This window comes from Eubalaena glacialis, chromosome 2 (genome assembly GCF_028564815.1).
Source record: "Eubalaena glacialis isolate mEubGla1 chromosome 2, mEubGla1.1.hap2.+ XY, whole genome shotgun sequence".
NCBI lineage: Eukaryota > Metazoa > Chordata > Mammalia > Artiodactyla > Balaenidae > Eubalaena > Eubalaena glacialis.
Genome location: NC_083717.1, coordinates 193,895,216 through 193,912,755, shown reverse-complemented (window position 1 = coordinate 193,912,755; position 17,540 = coordinate 193,895,216). Strand labels below are relative to the sequence as shown.

The following is a 17,540-nucleotide window of genomic DNA, read 5'->3' as shown; positions in this document are numbered from 1 at the left end:
GAAGCTTAGGCTGCTGGGGCTTCACACACAGGATGGAGGTGAAAGCGTGGCTAGCATTTCTGTAACATTCGTTAAGATAGGAGATACTGAGGGATCCACTTAAACTTTTTTTAGTGTACAAAAGTTACTGTACGTTTCAATTTTCAAAGTTAGCTGTTCTCCTCTCTCAATAGGAACAGCGTTTACATTTTCTAAAGCAACAGGAGCGCCGTCAGCAGCAGTCTATTTCTGAAAATGAAAAGCTTCAGAAATTGAAAGAAAGAGTTGAAGCCCAGGAAAATAAACTGAAGAAGATCCGTGCCATGAGAGGACAAGTAGACTACAGCAAAATCATGAATGGCAATCTGTGTACGTGCCGCGGCCAACTGGCGCCCACACTCAGCAGGCGTAGATGACGTGAGACAGAGGCCAGCTTCCAGATGCTCTCAGTCACAAGCTGATGTCAGATCTTGCTGTAGAAAAGCACTAAAGCTTTGCTCTGTCATCTGCATCTAACTGGATGGGTTGGTTAGATTAAGAGATCTTAGAAGATCTTTTGCAGCCTTAGCAATGTAGTAGAGCGATCCTTTTGTTACCTTGGTTGCAGCCGCCCTTTGGACTGGGGCTAGGGTACTCTTAAGACTCAACTCATCATGAGGGTCTGTTTTAATTGAACAGCATAAATTTTATCTGTGTATTAAGATAAAGCACACAAATGCTCACTTTTTATTTCTGTGTGCGTGGATTGTTACTTCATCAGGTACTGTTAGTACCTACTTTATGTTACAGAATAAGCAAGATAGATTTGGATGGTCCTGCCCTCACAGAGCCTTTGGTCTCTTTGGTGCCTTGAGATTCCTAAGTGGCTTGACCAAGATAGCTTTTGGACAGATTGCCCTAATTTAAAAATATTCAATAATTAGTGCAAATTAATTGTTTGTCATATGAGCGTTCACATTATGTGTTCCAAAGGCTTGTTGAAGTGTGATTTGGATTATGGATATTACAACTTTTTCTCTCCAAGGTCTGGCACTAGATGATGCTAAAGTTGAGTTAAATGGATAGAAATGAAGAAATCACAAAATAAAAATAGCAAAATACTATGAAAAAAAGAATATCAACTAAATTATGTTTTTTTTCTTTATTGGTGGGAAATTATAGCTGCTGAAATAGAAAGGTTCAGTGCCATGTTCCAGGAAAAGAAGCAAGAAGTACAGACTGCGATTTTAAGAGTTGATCAGCTCAGTCAGCAATTGGAAGATTTAAAGAAGGGAAAACTGAATGGGTTCCAGTCTTACAATGGCAAGCTGACAGGACCAGCAGCAGTGGAGCTGAAAAGACTGTACCAAGAGCTACAGGTAACTCACCTGGGTCTGAGGAATGATTCTATTAAAACTTCCTTATCTTTTGGGTTTTCTTTCAGCGTGGAAACCTCAGGAACTGGAAACAAATTAACGGATTCTAATTTAATAGTAGGCACAAAATGTATTCAGTACAAAAGAATTTTTTAAACAGCTTTGAGACATAATTCACATAGCATACGATTCACCCATTTAAAGCATACAATTAAGTGGTTTTCAGTATCTTCAGAGTTCTGTATACGCCACCACAATTGATTTTAGAATATCTTCATCACCCCCAAAAGAAACCCGACACCTTTTAGCCATCACCCCACAACCCCCTATCCCTCTAGCCCTAAGCAGCCACGACTCTACTTTCCATCTCTATGGGTTTGCCTATTCCGGAAATTTCCTATGAATGGAATCATGCAGTTGTAGTTCTTTGTGACTTGCTTCTTTCACTTAGCATGTTTTCGGTACAGAAATTTCAGTATGAATTTAATTGGCAATATGATGAACTGGTAAAGAATTAAGCTTTAGATAATACTTAAGGCCTCTGTGTAAACTGTGTTTTGACAAGATAGATGCCTATTTGTTCAATCCTTGTCTTAGTCAGCTTGGGCTGCCTTAAAGCAACAGACATTTATGTCTCACAGTTCTGGAGGCTGGAAGTCCAAGATCAGTTCATGGTGAGGGTCCACTTCCTGGCTGCCTTCTTGTTGTGTCCGCACATGCTCTGATCTCTCTTCCTCCTCTTATAAGGACACTAACCCCATCATGAAGGCCCCACCCTCACGACCTCATCTAAGCCTAATTACCTCCCAAGGGCCCCATCTCCAAATACTATCACATTGGGTATTAGGGCTTCCACATATGAATTTCGGGAGGACACAATCATAACAACCCTCAAGATTCCCATTTCTCAGAAATTGTCATTCAGCAGGTGATTTTTTTAAAATATTTATTTATTTATTTAGGCTGAGCCAGGTCTTAGTTGCGGCACTCAGGATCTTTAGTTGCGGCATGCAGACTCTTGGTTATGGCATGCGGGATCTAGTTCCCTGACCAGGGATCGAACCTGGGCCCCCTGCACTGGGAGTGTGGAGTCGTACCCACTGGACCACCAGGGAAGTCCCCAGCAGGTGATTTTTCAAGCCAGATACAAGTTTTGCAGTTCTATTAGCACTTGCTAGAAAAAGTATTATATCATTTTACGAAATGCAAATTTTTAATTACAGAGAGTAAACTCACTTGTTGCCGTTAAGTTCTGTAATGTAAATGCATAGAAACAAAGTGTTATAAGAATTTATTACTTTTTATATTTTTAAGCAATTGTTAAAAGCGCAGGGTTTTTCTTTTTTTTTTTAACATCTTTATTGGAGTATAATTGCTTTACATTGTTGTGTTTCTGCTATATAACAAAGTGAATAAGCTATACGTATACATATATCCCCATACCCCCTACCTCATGCAAGTGCAGGGTTTTTTAAGGATTTTTTTTTGGTAAAGTCTGATGACTGTAGTATATTTATTTATATATATTTCCAATTTTTTGACTGCAATCTAGGTTATAAAGTACATGTTACCTCCTGTCTATACACATATGCCAGTACGTATGTGCTAGTACATGTGTGCATCTGAAAGAGTTTAGCAAGACAAGACTTCACCTTCTGTGTGCAGTGCACGCGGATGTTTTCTATTCTCTCTTTCATTTTTTAAACGTGCTTGTTATAACCCATTAAAATGATATAAGAACATTCTGTTTGGTGATTTGGCCATCCTTGGGTTTCCTGCTGCCACATTCACTGGACTGTGTGGGGCAGAACAGATGCCCCTCCTTAGGTCACTGAACCCCACCTGCCCCCGTTCCCTAGGACCACAGGCATGGTGTCCCACAGTCATTACTGGTACTAGTCATTCCGTACGCTTTGAAGAAGACACATTTGCAGATATTTGCTCTTTCTTTGGTCCATAAGAAATATGTTCCGGATTCATCTGTGCTGTACCTGTAAAATATTTAGCATACAGGGGACGATGCCTGTATGTAAATACACATAAGAACTAAATGTTGCTTTTTCCTTCTTTTTTTAATCCCCCTAACAATGAGAATTTGACTATTTAGTTAATACAAATCATGAATGTTATGTTTTCTATTTTGCAGATTCGTAATCAGCTCAACCAGGAACAGAATTCAAAGCTCCAGCAGCAGAAGGAGCTCTTGAATAAGCGCAACATGGAGGTGGCCATGATGGACAAGCGGATCAATGACCTGCGTGAACGTCTGTATGGGAAGAAAATTCAGGCATGTGAAAAAGAAAATATTTCTGTGAGATAAACTACTGAAAATGGTTCATCCCCAAAGTGTACATCTTCACTGTAATGCCATTCTGCTCCCCCCATTTGCCATAGCTGATAAACAGCTGATTTATGGCCACATAAATTGGCCATAAACCATAAAAGGTGACAGTAGAAGAAAGTTCATGTTCCTAAAGACACAGTTGTTTCCTGGTGTATGGAATCAAAACCGCCCGGTCCGCAGCGCCTCACCGTCCATTCTCCCCAGGCAGCTCTGTCTCCCTTCCACTGGGGGAAGAAGCTTTGGCCCTGGAGTTGCAGCACCCATTTTAAGCTGTGCCACGTGCATAAATTCCTTGACCTTGTGTAGCCTCGTGTCCTTGTTATGAGCTGAGAATTGCTGTAAGGATTCTGAGAAATAACCCATGTGGAAAGACTTTGTAAACTCTTGAGAAAAGTGCTATGTAAGGGGTTAGTGCTTTTTAAAAATCTTTATTTGGTATTTTGAATTTCAAAGGTAGTAAATACTCATTGGAAGAAAGTTAAAACAGTGCAGAAATATTTAAAGGAAAATGTGGAAGTCCCTTCCATCCTTCTCATTCTCCAGGGATGATAGTTATTAATGGTTCCAGTCTTTTGCTTAATATAGACAGAAAGGTATTCAATTTTTAATTGAAAATGGAATTGTAGGAATTACATCATTCACACTGTTCTGTACCTAGTCTTTTTTTTTTTTTTTTTTTAACTGCAATATGGGTATCTTTCCAGGTCATTATTACCTCATTCCTTTTGTAACTTCTGTGTAATATTCCATGTCCCAGGGCCTGTGGTCACGTTACCCAGCCCTGTTGTTAGGCAGGGTGTCCCTGAGTCTTGCCGTTGCTGTCAGTGCTTCATGAGCATATGCATCGCTGGGAGCTCGTGGGAGGATAAGGGACTGCTGTGTGTGGTGTCTCTGGCTGGATGTAGCACTTGACCTTTTGTTCCACCAGTGGTGCTCAGTGTTTGAGGGGAGCAGTGCCTGAGTGGAGAGCTGATTGGCACTTTGCCCTCAGGAGTGGACATGGAGCAGGCAGCCAGGTAGCTGGGACAGTGCTCCCAGAGCTCCTCTATCCACACTCCAAAAGTGGTGCTTTCACGGTTGACAGGTGTCCTCTTGTCAGCTCCTCTGCTGCTCTGAAGGCAGCTCTCAGGAGGCGAGGCGCAGGCTGCAGTAGCTTCGCCTGGTGGGATGGGTTAGGAGGACGCTAGAGGCGGAAGGGTACTGCCACTTCTGTGGGCATCGTGATCAGTGGTGTCAGGTGAAAAGTCTCTTATTTACAAATCCACACTTTTTTTTTTTAACCAGAGTGCTTAAAGGTCAATGGTTAGTCTGTACGATGCCATGATTTCCTTATTCTCTCAATTAACAACACAGACCATAGGAGAGGACGTGTGCCTGTGCTCCATGCTTGCTTGCGTTACGGTCTTAGTAGTGGTGGGTCAGGGGTCTCTGGAGAACAGAATCAGTTCTGTGTGTACATGTGTGTAGAGACTGATCAGTCGACTGATTGTAAGGAACTGCCTCATGCGGTTGTGGAGGCAGGCACACCCCAAATCTGCAGCGCTGGCCGGCAGCTTGAAACCCAGGGAGTTGTGGATGTTGCAGCCTGAGTCTGAAGGCAGTCTACAGGCGGAATTCCCTCTTCCTCTGAGGACCTCAGTCTTTCTCTGTAAGCCCTTCAACTGATTGGATGCAGCCCACCCACATTATGGAGGGCAATCTGCTTTACTCAAAGTCTGTTGATTTAAATGTTAAAAATACTGTTACAGCAACATCTAGACATGTTTGACCAAATATCTGGGTATCACAGCCTAGCCAAGTTGATGGGTAAAATTAACCGTCACAAATGGCTACATAAATATTACTTCTTATTCCATCTGATACTTCAAGGGATCTCCCTGAAGAAGTTGGTGCTTCTGCAGAGATGTCTCCAACCCAAAGGTTTTAGGCACCTTTAAACAACTGTCAAAATCATGGACGCTTTCTTCAAAATGACACATGCTTATGCATGCAGAATTTTGCAACAACTGTAGGATGGGTATGGCTCTCTCGGAGCCTGTCTGGGGAACTCTAAGGGTCAGCGTTTCTCTAGTCAGATCCCTGTTTTGCAGGCTTTTGTTGTTGGGCAGTGTCACGTGACCAGTATCATTGGCTGTGGCCTGGTGTCCTTGCTGAGAACGGCAGAGCTGCCTTCAGGGAACTGGTCAGAGTCTCACCTGGTTCCAGACCCTATTACTTTGTCCTGCATGGCTCATTCAGTCCTTACAACAACGCTTATCCCGAATTTTCGGACATGGGCACAGAGGCTCAGAGATGTTGCATCACTTGCCCCAAGGCAGCCCAGCGAGTAAGTGGCAGAGCAGGATTTGAAGCCAGGCTCAGAGCCCGGGCTTGACAATGCCTCTGTGCCCACCCAGGGGAGGGAGTGCATCCCCAGGTGAGAGGGTTATGTACACAGAGGGGTCCTGAGGGGTTGCTCTGTTACACACTCGGCTCCTGGTTTTATAACTCACAAACAGGTAGGTGTTATCACAAAGCATCACTCATATGGGACTGTGGGTTCAGGCCCTTTTTTGAAGTCTTGCCCTTTCTAGATACTGATCTTCCAGGGTGATGGAGCTTCCTACGTATGAACTGTTGAGTGATTGGCTCAAATCTGAGCAGTCGGTCATACTAGGCTTACAATTTCTTTTAACTGAGGAGAATTTTGACTCTCATTTCTTCCCATTTTATAGCTGAGCCGTGTGAATGGCACGTCTTCGCCACAGTCACCCCTGAGCACACCTGGCAGGGTCGCTGCGGTGGGGCCTTACATCCAGGTTCCCAGCACCGGCAGCTATCCTGCCCCCGGAGACCCCATAAAGCCCCAGTCTCTCACTATCGCCTCAAGTGCTGCCCACGGAAGATCCAAATCCGGTGAGTGGCCTGGGTCCTCTTTCGGGGGGAGAGTGAGCAGGAAGGGGGACTGTGGGGGGGACAGTGGCCTCAGAGAAGACCCCCACGTTGCACCCAGCCTCTGCGATGTGTCCTCCAAGGCACTTTGTCCTCTAGGGCAGCATTTGGGGAGCTGTGTGCCACCACAGTAACGATGATCCTAAAACAAGAACAGGTTCTCTTTTTTGGACTCAGTGTCCTTACTGTGTGGCTTCTCAAAACACAAATTAGTTAAGACCTGAGCCTCCCCTGCCACAGGTTTTGTTTGCCTGTGAGGGTGCTCGTCCTCACGCTGCGGCCCAGGCGGAGGGCTGCCTCCCCATCAGCAGAGCCTGCAGCTGCTCTGCCTGCCCCACCCAGCGTGCTCTCTGTCCACCAGAAAGTCCACAGGCCACCCCTTTGGCTCTCGGCCACCCTGAATCGTGCGGTGTGACCGGACTCGGGCCCCCAGCGCCGAGCCGGTGCGTAGCCGTCCCGAGGACGTGGAGCCCCTGCGGCGCCCCCGGCTTCCTAGCCGAGCGCAGGCCCAGGTCTCCACGGAGACGCCGCACTGTGTCTTCAGAGGAAGACGGTTGTGCTTTAAACTGATGCATGAGATGCCAGGGCTTCTTGGCAGTGAGACTTTGTTTAGGACAGGGCTGCCACGCTGGCCCATCACACACGGAGTCACAGAGCACAGGTGACATTCCTGACAGCAGTAGTGCTGACTGGGTCAGGACTACATTTTGAGGACTTTTTTCAGGTTTGGTGGTAGATTTGTGCTGGTCTTTCGTTTGTTCGCTTTGAGTTCTCTTGCCTGGCACCTGGTCTGAGCAGCCACACCACTGCTGCCCCCGCTGGAGGACCCGGGGCTTGCTCTGACCCAGGTGGGAGGAGGTGTCCCCAGTCCTCGTGGGCCACGTGCCCGGCTCAGATCTCTTCGTGGCTGTGTCTTAGAAGCCACGTGGAGCGTGTGGTCGGCATGAAACTCTAATTGCAGCTTTCTTTGATAAGCTGTTATTTATAGTTTGAACCACCCGATGGTGGGAGTATATATTCAGCTGTTGCCGATGGCAGATAATTAGCACAGCCGGCTCCTTCTCTGCTGAAATATCTCAAACCTGCCCCGAGCTGAGGATGGCTCGAGTTTCCCCTCTTCTCTGTGGGTGGATGCTAGGTCGCCTCACAGAGGCTGCCGGGAGAAGACCCCTCGCAGGGCTGGGAGACCGTGTCCTCCGGAGGTTCGGCAGTAGCCTCGCTCCTTCTCTGTGCTGTAGGGTGAGTGGGCGCAGGAGACCTGTGTCACCCCCACGCTGGGGGGCAGTATCTCGGCCCAGATGTAGAGCCGGGGTGAGAAAATCTCCCAGGGGAGACTAACTGTGCTGTCGGCTGTCCTTCTGGTCCCCGTGTCACACAGATGGCCATGGTGAACCCAGAGTGACCGGCTCGTGGGCAGTGTCAGACCTCGACGTCGGGCCTGACTGTGCCTCGTCACAGCGCCCCACAAGCCCGTTTGCAAACCGTATGTTGGCTGGCAGGTCCGGTGGGAAGCTCTGGTGACGGTGCCAAATCAGCCGTGGCTGTTCTTCCAAACTGACAAAGGCCTGCGCCTCGCAGTCAGACTTGAGACAGAAACCACATATACATAATTGGTCCCCGCCTTCAACAGGTGTGAAATTTGGGCTGGGTCGAAACACCAGATCATCCTCAGGAAGGGTTTGACAGGTGCTGGCCCAGCAAGGGTTTTTTGGTTTTGTTTTTACAAAATTAAGATGATTTTCTGAGTTCATTATGAGGCTTTTAGTTTTATCTTCAGTACAGGAATCTCCCATCATACTTACAGATGACTGTCCCTTTATCATAGGAACGAAGGGTCTTCCTTCTGCGCCTCCTGCCGCATCCTGAAGAAGGCACGTCCCTAGTCCCTGTCCTGTCCCTGTGTGCCTGACTTCTGCCAACTCTCCCGTGGCTGTGGGATTTGAGGAGCAGCCGGTGGCCACATTTTCTGTGATCCTGAGAGAGGCCAGGGACTCTAGCCCCCGCGGCCAGCCCCATCCACCCTCCTGAGTCAGCAGCAGGCTCTGTCCATTTTCCCCTCAGCCCGGAGTTTGCACTCGGTGCATCCTTGGTGAACCTGTGCATCTCTGGCCCACACCTCCCCCCCCCCCCGGTCTGATACAACCAAGGGGGCGTGAAAGCACACACACTCCTGTCCCGGAAGAGGCTGATGGGCCACACAGAGCAAAGCGATGGTTTGGACTAAGGCCTGGGAATGCCTCACCAGGGCCCTAGCAGCGGCCTGGAGCCTGCAGTGGTTTCCAGCCATGGAGGAACTGAGCCGGAGTAGCAGTGGACACAATGGGCTGGCCGTGCTGCTGCCAGAGATAGATTTGGCTTAGGAGCCGTCGCTGCCCGGGCGCTCAGAGGCCCTCTCATTCTCACTGCGCTGACGCTGCTTGTATGGCTGCGTGCAGAGCGGATTTGAGAGTTTGCTCTTCCTGTTTTGTGAGTCGCAGGTTTGGGCTCAGGCACAGTTGCTGTAAAGGAGGGTGATTTCCCGCTGCTCTGCTGTTGCCCCACCTGCCCGTGCTGGCAGATGGGAGGAGGGGCAAGGATGTGCTGCTCTTACAGGAGGGCCCAGAACAGTGCCCTTGGCTGCTCTCCCTCCCATACGGCTGATGGCTGGGAGGGTTCCCACTCCAGTCCAGCCCTGTACCGCTGCGGAGAGAAGCAGGGGCCTGAGGCGGGCTGAGATCTAACCCTGTGGGCTCACTGTGAGTGGGCCTGTGTTACCAGGGAATGCTTCTGCACCCTTTCTCAGTTTGGAAGATGCTATGTTAAAAAACATACCTTTCCAGTGGCTGTCCTGAAAATGCTGGGTTGACTGGCTTTCTAATCACTGCAACAGAATGATAGCCTGCTACTCCAATCACTGGGAACTTGTACTGTCCTCCTGTGATCATGAATTATTTTAAGAGGGTGGAAATTTCTAACAGATTAAAGTCAAATTTTTCTTTTAATACTAGAAGCAGTACAGGTCAAACCTGTTAAGAAGTCAAAAGATAAGTCTTTTTTATTGCTGTCTGTATTTGTAAATAGTGTTTGAAAACCAAGTGCCGACGCTTATGTTATTCATTGGTGTCGATGTAATGGCTTTGACCTGTATTTCAGTGGGGGCTGAGAATGTTTCTGCAACCCTCTGGCCCCTCGCCCGGGCTGGAGCAGCCCTGTGCTTGGTCATGGAGTCTCTGCACACATGACCGCACGTGGGCACTGGTGAGGCGGTGCCGGCAGAGGCCAACCTTGGTCGTCCTGCCGCGCAGCAGCCGGTGTGTGGGTGGGGGGGGCGCCTCCTGGTCATGGAGCTCCATCAGAGCGTGACGTCCCAGAAGGTGATTTTTGCTTCTGGCAGGGGGTTATTCTTATGTTGGTTCAACTAATTTCAAGAATAATTTTACTTAAATTCTGTGTTCTTTTCAAGCCAATGATGGAAACTGGCCAACATTAAAACACAATTCTAGCTCTTTGGTGAAAGCGACGCAGATCGCCAGCGTGGAGTGGAAGGACTCGAACGTGGAGGGGCCTCTCAGGCAGGGGCCCGTCTCGAGCCAGCCTGTGCCCGTGCTGGCCTTGGGAGCCCCGGAGAAGCAGGTGGGCCGCTTGTCTTCGTCACAAAACACAGACAGGCTCCTAACCGACTGCATCCTCATTTAGCCTTCGTCTTTATCTAAGTGGTAGGAGGTGTCACGAGGCAAATTAATCCTGTTGGTGTCCAAATCATAACCCAAGTCTGAAGGAGTTCATGGACCCTGAGCACGAGAGCCGGGTGCAGGTGTGAGGCCTTTGGTCAGGGTCGTTCACCCTGCTGTTCACCCCCACGGCGTGCCCCGTGCCTGGTCACAAGCCTATTTGAAGGATTACAAGTCCTACTTTGTGCTCTTGTGACCGTGGATGGAAACGTGCTTGACTTTTCAAAGGATGACTTTGTCTTTCTTTTTAACACCTAAATTTAGGGCATCGAGATTGGTAAAGTGCCACCTCCCATCCCTGGTGTCGGCAAGCAGCTGCCTCCAAGCTATGGGACGTACCCAAGCCCTGCGCCCGTGGGCCCAGGCTCGACAAACTCCCTGGAGAGGAGGAAGGAGGGCAGCTTGCCCAGGACCAGCGCAGGCCTGCCCAGTCGGCAGAAACCTGCACCGCTGCCCCCTGCGGGTGGCCCCCACCAGCCAGGGTCCTCGCAGCAGATTCAGCAGAGGATTTCTGTGCCACCAAGTCCCACGTACCCGCCGGCGGGGCTGCCTGCCTTTCCAGCTGGAGACGGCAAACCTGAACTCCCACTAACTGTGGCCATTAGGCCCTTCCTGGCTGATAAAGGGTCAAGGCCACAGTCCCCCAGGAAAGGCCCACAGACGGTGAATTCAAGTTCCATATACTCCATGTACCTCCAGCAAGCCGCGCCACCTAAGAAGTACCAGCCAGCGGCGCACAGCACCTTAAATAAGTCGGTTAAAGCAGGTATGGTGGGTTTGCACTCTCCATCTCTCGGGGCTAGGAAATCATACTTGAGAAAATGCCAATCCATATCCTTACTTCTGGGCCACGTGCTATTTAGGATTAAACTTGATTCTTACATAAAGTGTGGCCTTGGGTACCTGTGTGAGACGGGGGTAAAAGATGACACGCACAGAGCAGTTCTGCAGGTGGGCCACAGCTCTCTGACTTCTGTCTGAGCGCCCGCCTACCCACATTGCTCAGGAAATTCAGGTCTCGGAAGGCTGGCACTTTGGAATTTCTTCTTTTCCTCCTGCTTCGTAGTAACTTGTACAGGACCTATCTGGGGAGCTGGCGTAGTAGGAGCTCTGCCTGGATCTGATCCCCCTGGCCTCCTAGTAGTAGCTGAGCCAGGCCCCTAGGGGGTGATGCGAGGGGAGGATTTTGCTGCTTCGGGATCCTCTCCCGGAGCCCACAGGGACGAAAAGCCCTGGTTTGGGTGCGGGAACATCAGCCGTGGGCCTCCTGGGGAGGCAGGTGTGAGCACAGAGCCCGGTTCCCCACATACGGAGGCTGACGGTGATTCCTCCCTGTGCGGCAGGATCCTGGGCATCTGGGCTGGGCTGGGGCCTCTTCAGACGTTCTTGGGCGTGGGCTGCAGGTTCCAGGATCTAGTTTGAGAATCCCTAGGCAGGCCAGGCCACTCTGTGCCCAGGGATCTCCCGGGTGGCTGTACCAGCACTGGCCTGCGGCAGGCCCTGGCCCACGGGGGAGAGGCTTGCCAGGGCCACCGGACCAGCCTTCCTTTCTGAGGTGGCCTGCGTTTTACATCATTTGGCTTGGTCCCACGTCACGTGGGTTCTCCTTGGCCAGGAAACAGTGAACACCTGTTCAGGGCAGGAAGGCAGGTTTGCAACCTTTTGTTCTTTTTCATTTGAGAAAGCCCCAGTTCTGTAAAAACTGATAAATTAGAGACACTCCACCTTCCAGAAGGAGTTGGTGGGGTTCTGTGAGCAGCAGGTTCCTTTGGGATTTAATATGGGGACTTAGCATCTTCAGTGGCAGATTACAGTCTCTGTAGGAGCCCATCTCTGTGTCGTCAAAGGTGCTTGGTGAGCAGGCCCCAGACGCCACAGGCTGCTGAGGTTGGTGTCCTCTGTGTCTCCCCAGTGTATGGTAAACCTGTTCTGCCGTCCGGCTCCACATCCCCGTCGCCGCTACCGTTTCTTCATGGGTCGCTGGCCACAAGCGCCTCGCAGCCCCTGCCCCCTTCAGAAAGTGCTGAGAAGGAGCCAGAGCAGGACAGCCCTGCCCCCGCCGGAGACGGGGCCGCCGTGGAGAGCCTGCCGCGGCCGCTCAGCCCCACCAAGCTCACGCCCATTGTGCACTCGCCGTTGCGCTACCAGAGCGACGCTGACCTGGAGGCCCTGCGCAGGAAGCTGGCCAATGCGCCCCGGCCCCTGAAGAAGCGCAGCTCCATCACGGAGCCAGAGGGCCCCGGCGGGCCCAACATCCAGAAGCTGCTGTACCAGCGCTTCAACACCCTGGCCGGGGGCATGGAGGGCACCCCCTTCTACCAGCCCAGCCCCTCGCAGGACTTCCTGGGCTCCTTAGCCGACGTGGACAATGGGAACACCGCTGCCAACGGGAACCTGGGCGAGGCCGGCCCCGCCCTGCCCACGGCCCCACTCCCGGCCGAGCCTGCCCCCGCCTCGGACGCCAATGACAACCGGCTTCCGTCCCCCGAACCGGAGGGGCTCATCTGTCCCCCGAACACCCGCCAAACAGCCGAGCCCGCCGAGGACGACAACAACAACGTGGCCACGGCCCTGCCCGCTGAGCCGGTGCCCAGCCCCCCGGGGGAGGAGCCCCTGCCCGCATCGCTCCCCCCCGCCGCGCCCCTGCCGGCGGCCCCTACGGTGGGTGCCACCCTAGACCAGGGCCCCGGCTCCCGAGTCAGCCAGCCAGTGCATGTGGAGGGCGTGCCTGTGTCGGGGGTGCTGGGAGCAGCGGGGCTCGTCCAGGGCACGAGGGGCGGTGGCCTCTCACCGGAGGGCCAGCCTGGGGGCCCGAGGTGTCCCTGAGGAAGGGCAGCCATATGGGGATCAGAAGGGCAGGCAGCAAGGGAAAGGAGAACCTTCTAGACAGAGCCCTGGAGGGAGGGCAGCGCCGCAGGAGCAGAGGCAGGTAGGAGCTCCTCACGGCTGGCAGGGCGGAAGCAGTTGGGCTTGGCTGTGACCCGCCTTGCTCCCTCTCTCGGGTGCCCGCGGCGCAGCCCGGCCCCCGAGGCAGAGACGCCCTTCGGAGCCAGGCCGGGCTGGCCTGAGAGCGGGCTGGTCCGCGGTGCCCGGCACCACTCGGGGCTGCGGGGGAAGCTCTGCCTTGGGCTTTAGGCCCTCCCCTCTTGCCCGCTTCCCCCCGGGCCTACTTCCGTGGGGTCACCTTGAAATCCAAAGCTTCCTCCCGATAGAGCAAACGGACCAACCTGAAGAAGCCCAACTCGGAGAGGACGGGGCATGGGCTGAGGGTCCGCTTCAACCCGCTGGCGCTGCTCCTTGACGCCTCCCTGGAGGGGGAGTTCGACCTGGTGCAGAGGATCATCTACGAGGTGAGCAGGCGGGCGGCCGCAGCCCTGGTGGCCCCAGGCAGGGGCGGGGCTCACGCGCCCTGTGTCCTAGGTGGAAGACCCCAGCAAGCCCAACGACGAGGGCATCACCCCGCTGCACAACGCCGTCTGCGCCGGCCACCACCAGATTGTGAAGTTCCTGCTGGACTTCGGGGTCAACGTGAATGCCGCCGACAGCGACGGCTGGTGAGGGCACCGGGGCGCGGGGGTGGTGGGGAGAAGGGAGGAGGCAAGGGTGCAGCTTGGTCCCAGGCCTGCGTATCTTCCTGGTCTTCGTTCTCACGGGGGTTTTGTTAAAGGCCCGGCTGTGATCACGCTCGTCACGTGGCTGACCGCTGACTGTAGTCTGAGCCTCTGCTGAGCTGTATGTTTTTAAGTGGCCAGAAAGCCTGTGTGGAGGGGAGCCTCACAGGCCGGCCGCTGCGGTGCCGGCCCTGCGCCCCGTGGGCCTCATCGTGAGCTTCAGGCAACGGTCTGCGCTGCTGCGTTTGAACAGCCATTTTTGTATATTGTGGTAAAACACAGCCGTCACTGTTGCAGCCATTGTAAGGGACACGTCACTGGTGTGAGGGACATTCGTGCTGTTGCACCATGAACACCCAGCTTACAGGCCGGTGTTCAGTCCACTCCCCGCCCGCCCTTTTCAGAAACGTGTGTGTGGCCCAAAACTGTTAGTAGAAGTGAGGCCACTACACAGGCAGCAGCACAGCAGCTCGCGGGGCACTGAGCACACAGCCCTGGGGGCCACCTGGAACCCGGCCGGGCGTGAGCGCCTCCTCTGTCTCTCCAGGACGCCGCTGCACTGCGCCGCTTCCTGCAACAGCGTCCACCTCTGCAAGCAGCTGGTGGAGAGCGGCGCCGCCATCTTCGCCTCCACCATCAGCGACGTTGAGACGGCTGCGGACAAGTGCGAAGAGGCGGAGGAAGGCTACTCTCAGTGCTCCCAGTTCTTACACGGTGCGGGGCGGGCGGCCGGGGTGCCCCAGGGGAGAGGGCTGTGAGGGCTGAGGTGTCCCAGGGTGGGTCTCCCGTCCCGTCCCGTCCCATCCCGTCCCATCCCGTCCCGTCCCGTGGGGGAGGGAAGCTCCCTTCTCCATTAGGCAGGGCTGGGTTTTCCAAGGGCTAAACAGTCACAGGCCATCAACGCTACACCCGATGGGAGAACCTGTGGGCCCAGCCTACCTTAGACCCTGGGGACAAAGTGACACATGAAACGGGCAATGCCCTCCAGGCCCAGCTCCCAGGACAGAGGCCGTGCGGCGGGGCTGGGGGGCGGCCGGCCTTCCTGGGGACCCGCAGGCGAGTCCTGGGTGTGAGCTCACTGGGTCGCGGTGGCTCCATCGCTTGGTGGCAAGTGCTTCCCACTGTCCAAGAGCAAGTCACGCGGCTTCTTTAGACTTTTGGAAGTTTGTTCTACGTGTGGGTTGTAAGTTTCACCTTAAGAAACGCCTTTTAGAACAACACTGCTTTGCTTCTGGACACAAAGGTTCCGCCACGGTCCTCTTGCTGGGACGTGGAAGGGGCTGTTGGCGTTAAGCGGAGGGCGGCAGCTGGCCTGGCTTCTGACCGCTCCACTGCAGCCCCCGCCGGCCTGCCCAAGGACAGCAGCGTGTCCCTCCCGGTCCTGCTGCGGGGCTCTCTCTGCAGCCCGCCCTCCACGGAGACCTGACCGTTTGCTCTTCCGTCCCAGGGGTGCAGGAGAAGTTGGGCGTGATGAACAAAGGCGTGGTGTACGCTCTGTGGGCTTACGAGGCCCAGAACAGCGACGAGCTGTCCTTCCACGAAGGGGACGCCCTCACCGTCCTGAGGCGCAAGGACGAGAGCGAGACCGACTGGTGGTGGGCTCGCTTGGGGGACCGGGAGGGCTACGTGCCCAAAACCCTGCTGGGGGTAAGCACTCCACGCTGCCCCTGGGGCCCCGTGCGGAGCCAGCTGTCCCCTCCTCCTGCCCGTGGACGTAGCCTGGGCTCCAGTCCTGCGGGCTGGAGACTGCCTTTCTCCAAGCCTCGTGGGAGCCGTGGGGGGGCATCTGCTCTCGAGGAGGCCCGTGGGGAGGCCGGAGCCCCCCGACGGGCTGCTCACAGCGTGCTCTGCTCGTGGGGTCTGTAACGGGGTGGGGGACAGGGCGGCTGCAGGCTGCTGCTCTGCGTTGCACTGATGCTTCCTCAGACCCTTGGCAGGGCCGCGCCTTTGCTCTCGTGCTCCGTGCCCGGTGGGGCTGGCACATGCTTTCGTGACACAGTCACTGGACACCGTGGGCCTGCCAGGCACCTTTAGGGGCCTTGCGGACAGTGTCAGTGTCGAGTGCCCTGAGAGGAAGAGGAAGGGGGTATCCTGGGAGTTGGGAAGTTCTCCGTACGAGGGTGACAAGCCGAACTTCGGCCTGAAGGAGCTGGTGTGCGGCCTCCTGAGGGCAGCCGGGCCTCTGGACGGGGTTCCTGTCCAGTGGGTCGTCCCCTTGTCCTAACTCCTGTCCCTTGCTTCCCAGTTGTACCCACGGATCAAACCCCGACAGCGAACACTGGCCTGAACTTCCCTTTGGAGCACCGCACGGGCTCTCCAGCGACGAGGAGCCACTGAAGAGATGCTTCTGCCATTTCCCCGGGAAGCTGAAGCTAGACATGGCTTTACTGGTGCTCCCTTTAGCAGACAGCGTCCACAATGTGAAACCCCGGCAGGTTCTAGGTGAGGCTCTTTCTCCGGTCTGCCCGCAGCTGGGAGAGAGACCTTCGCCTCCAAGAAGACCGACTTTTGCCAGTTACTGTAAATCCGAATAAATACCCAGCTCTCTAAACAGCCGCCCCTGTTGCCAGTAAGAAGCCCTGTAATTAACCCCTGGTCGGTTGCCAAGGAAGACGAATGCTGTCACAGACTTGGGCCCCAAGGCCGTCATCCCTCATTCCCGGTGTCACCCCAGCCCCAACAATGAAAACTTGCAGCTGCTGTGAGGTGCATCCCCTCGCTAGAGCCCTGCCCTCCCGTTGACTGGAAATCACAGAAACCCGGGCACCTTTTTCATCCTCACCACATGCGTTTCTTCATCACCAAAGGAGCCCCCGTGTGGAGACTTCTGTCCAGCGGTGCTGCCTGGTGTGTGGGCTCCACTTCCTGTTCCGGGCCTCGGTCTAGGTCACCGACGGGCCGTGGACACGAGGGACCTTAAGATCGAGTGACACATGGTCAGGAGTCTCAGCACAGCACTGCCTTCTCTGCAGCCTCTTGCTGCCCCGGCGTGGTCCCCGCCCCTCCCGGCGTGGTCCCCGCCCCTCCCGGCGTGGACGTGCTCTGCCGAGGGCTGTGCAACCCGCGGGCCAGGAGGCCGTGGACGCGGGGACGCCTGCAAAGTCACGGGGCGGCTATAGGGGCGGGAGGGCAGGGCCCCGGCTCCCCGGTCCCGGCCATGACACCATAACCTCTGCCTGGTTCCAGACTTGAAGCAAGTAAGGCGCGTCCCTGAAGCGTCAACTGTACGTACAGGCTTTTATATACCAAAACTATTTTTTGACTAAACCACTCAAAACTGTCAGAACCATGTTGGAAATGTTTTTTTCTCTCATTAAAATCCAGGCCCTGAGCTTATTTTCCATGTACGAGTGAGTCTTGTGTGTAATTTACGTATAGACACGTGTAGAGTCTTGTTGTAGTCGCCTACCTTTAAGCACTGATTGATTGATTGTACACAGTGCTGATGAGAAGCGAACACCCTGCAGGGCAGTCTCTCTGCTGATGCCGTGTAAACGTGCACACAATAAACCGCTGTCTCTCGCCGGAGGCTGTGAGTCTTGTGTTCTGGAGCCAGAACTGAGCTGAGCACGAAGCTCAGGTTGTCTGGACACAGCGAGGTGAGGCCTGA

At 53.8% G+C, this 17,540-nt stretch overlaps 1 protein-coding gene across 4 annotated transcripts in view; it reads left to right on the top strand.

Annotated features, from left to right (window-relative positions):
• The window catches only part of PPP1R13B (protein phosphatase 1 regulatory subunit 13B), an 86,353-nt gene extending 68,823 nt beyond the window's left edge, over positions 1-17,530 (top strand). For 2 of the 4 annotated variants that reach the window (XM_061181345.1, XM_061181343.1), the window contains 13 exons: positions 174-348; positions 1,141-1,337; positions 3,481-3,621; positions 6,393-6,573; positions 7,988-8,092; positions 10,052-10,221; positions 10,584-11,085; positions 12,232-12,980; positions 13,532-13,669; positions 13,740-13,873; positions 14,478-14,644; positions 15,378-15,577; positions 16,176-17,530. In XM_061181345.1, coding sequence (XP_061037328.1) covers positions 174-348; positions 1,141-1,337; positions 3,481-3,621; positions 6,393-6,573; positions 7,988-8,092; positions 10,052-10,221; positions 10,584-11,085; positions 12,232-12,980; positions 13,532-13,669; positions 13,740-13,873; positions 14,478-14,644; positions 15,378-15,577; positions 16,176-16,217 — 2,901 coding nt within the window. In that variant the 3' untranslated portion in view covers positions 16,218-17,530. Of the gene's footprint in view, positions 1-173; positions 349-1,140; positions 1,338-2,326; positions 2,462-3,480; positions 3,622-6,392; positions 6,574-7,987; positions 8,093-10,051; positions 10,222-10,583; positions 11,086-12,231; positions 12,981-13,531; positions 13,670-13,739; positions 13,874-14,477; positions 14,645-15,377; positions 15,578-16,175 lie in introns of those variants that run through there. The other 2 variants (XM_061181344.1, XM_061181346.1) reach the window with 2 other exon arrangements.
• Positions 17,531-17,540: the final 10 nt, after the last annotated feature.